Raw genomic sequence first — 1,971 nt, forward strand, 5'->3', positions numbered from 1 at the left:
ACTGTCTTGACGATAGAAACATGATGGCCATGATGGCGGAGTCTATTATACACTTTGGCCACTTTTGGTTGTTAACAAATAAATTATATGAGCTAGCTGTTTTAATACTGTTGGAGCTATCCTTGGACAATCGAGTATTTTGTTGCAGGTGCAGCGGTTGGTAAAACGAACTTCGCTCTTTTGATGTGGGCTCTTCTTTCGTTTAGCTATGTGGGACAGATGCCTAGCTGCTCGGAGTTAGTCTGTATGTCTAGTTTCTTCTCTCTCTAAGTACAAACAGTCTTTTGTATTTACGTTTACATGAATGGAAATGGGCTCTGTGTAAAAACAGCATAGAAAATTGTTTTTTTTCACAAATAGATTGTCATTTTAGTATTAACTAGAAGAACACCCCGCGCGTTGCTGCGGGAACTACTGATTTGGAATGAAATTTAACTATTCATATAATTCTTAGGAAGAGATTAACTATTATAAACTAATGTTAGTGGATAGCGTGCACACTGATGTGGGTAACTAAATATATATCAATGGATGATGTGTCTTGCTCACGTGAATATCATAATTGCTTGTGCTAGTGAACTTTAATTATAAGTAATAGTAAACTACTGAGGTGGACACCTTGCATATCAAGATAATATTATAGTGGGCTTTAGAATTATAAGACATATAGATTGAGTAAAGCTTCTATCGGGTCATCTCAACAAATCTGAACAAAGTTATTTTATCACAAGACAACTTCACAGAAAGAAGAGCACATATACACTACGGATCTAGGAGAGACGACCACGAAACCCAAACTCATGTGCCGTGGTGAGTAATGCTCTATCTATTCTAAATTATAAGACGTTTTGGCTTTTGAAGATTCATATTGGCTTTTGAAGATTCATAGTTTTTATTATACGTCTAGATATATGTTATATTTAAATACATAGCAAATGCTATGAATCTAAAAATGTCAAAACATTTTATAATTTGGGATAGAGGAAATACTGGTTACTGCAATTACTGTACCTTCACCCATAACACATGCACGTACGTACGCCTACCCTGCTAGACGCTGAGGTACATGTCGATCTTGAGTACGGCGTTGTTGCTGCTGGCGTTGAAGGCGTGCGTCCTGAGCAGGCCGTAGCCGACGGCGCCGCGGAGGCCGCCTGTGGCCCCAACCACGGGCAGCTCCCTGACGTCGTCGAGGATGGCGTCCCTGGCCAGCACGGCGACGGCGCTCCCGTTGTGCTCCCCCGCCGTGAACACCATGTTGGCGGAGAGCAGCAGCGCCCCGTCGCCCGAGCGGGACGCGAAGAGGTAGAACCCCTGCGCGCGCCCGACCACGCGGGACGACGCCGCGTCGGGCCCCTCCGTCAGCGGGTCGTCGATCACGTACATGTCGCCGAACCGGTTGATGGGGTCGCCCGGCAGCGGCGTCGCGCCCCTCACCACGCGCTCCGCCGTCGGTGCGCTCCCCGTGGACGCCGTCACCGTGTCGTGCATGTAGAACTGGAGGTGGTGAGTAGTTTTGGCGGTGCCGTTGGTGATGGAGGTGGCGGCGAGCACCGCTAGCAGGATCTGGATGGTGCGGTTGGCGTTGGCCATGGCCGCACGGGCGACAGAGGTCGTGTACGTGCTAGAGAGAAGGAAGAGATGAAAGGAAGCGAGCAATGAGGTGAGATCATGATGTCCGTAGTGTTAGCTACTAGTTTGGTGATGGGGTCGTAGCTAGTGTGTCCTACACTACTACGTTTAGGGTGGATGACAGCGAATGGATCAGTGGATGTGCATCGTGACTACCTTTAGGTAGTGCGTACTCGCAGTCCCTCAGTCCCTGTAGCAAAAGCAAGGAATCGATCGATCCATCGATTGCTAAGCAAAGCACTAACGATCGGTGGTCGGGCTTGAGAGAGGCTTGGCACCTGCAAGCTAGCTTGTGTGGTTCACAGACGGTGCACGTACGGGCCACTATGGCAGCAGGTC

General features: G+C 48.2%; 1 protein-coding gene across 1 annotated transcript; it reads right to left on the bottom strand.

Moving 5' to 3' along the window:
• Positions 1–889: 889 nt before the first annotated feature.
• LOC136484919 (dirigent protein 21-like) lies at positions 890–1,712 on the bottom strand. Its single transcript, XM_066481891.1, has one exon. It carries the CDS (start codon positions 1,591–1,593, stop codon positions 1,051–1,053), a length of 543 nt encoding a protein of 180 aa, XP_066337988.1. The 5' UTR covers positions 1,594–1,712; the 3' UTR covers positions 890–1,050.
• Positions 1,713–1,971: the final 259 nt, after the last annotated feature.

The sequence above is a fragment of the Miscanthus floridulus genome, chromosome 10 (genome assembly GCF_019320115.1).
Source record: "Miscanthus floridulus cultivar M001 chromosome 10, ASM1932011v1, whole genome shotgun sequence".
Classification (NCBI taxonomy): Eukaryota; Viridiplantae; Streptophyta; class Magnoliopsida; order Poales; family Poaceae; genus Miscanthus; species Miscanthus floridulus.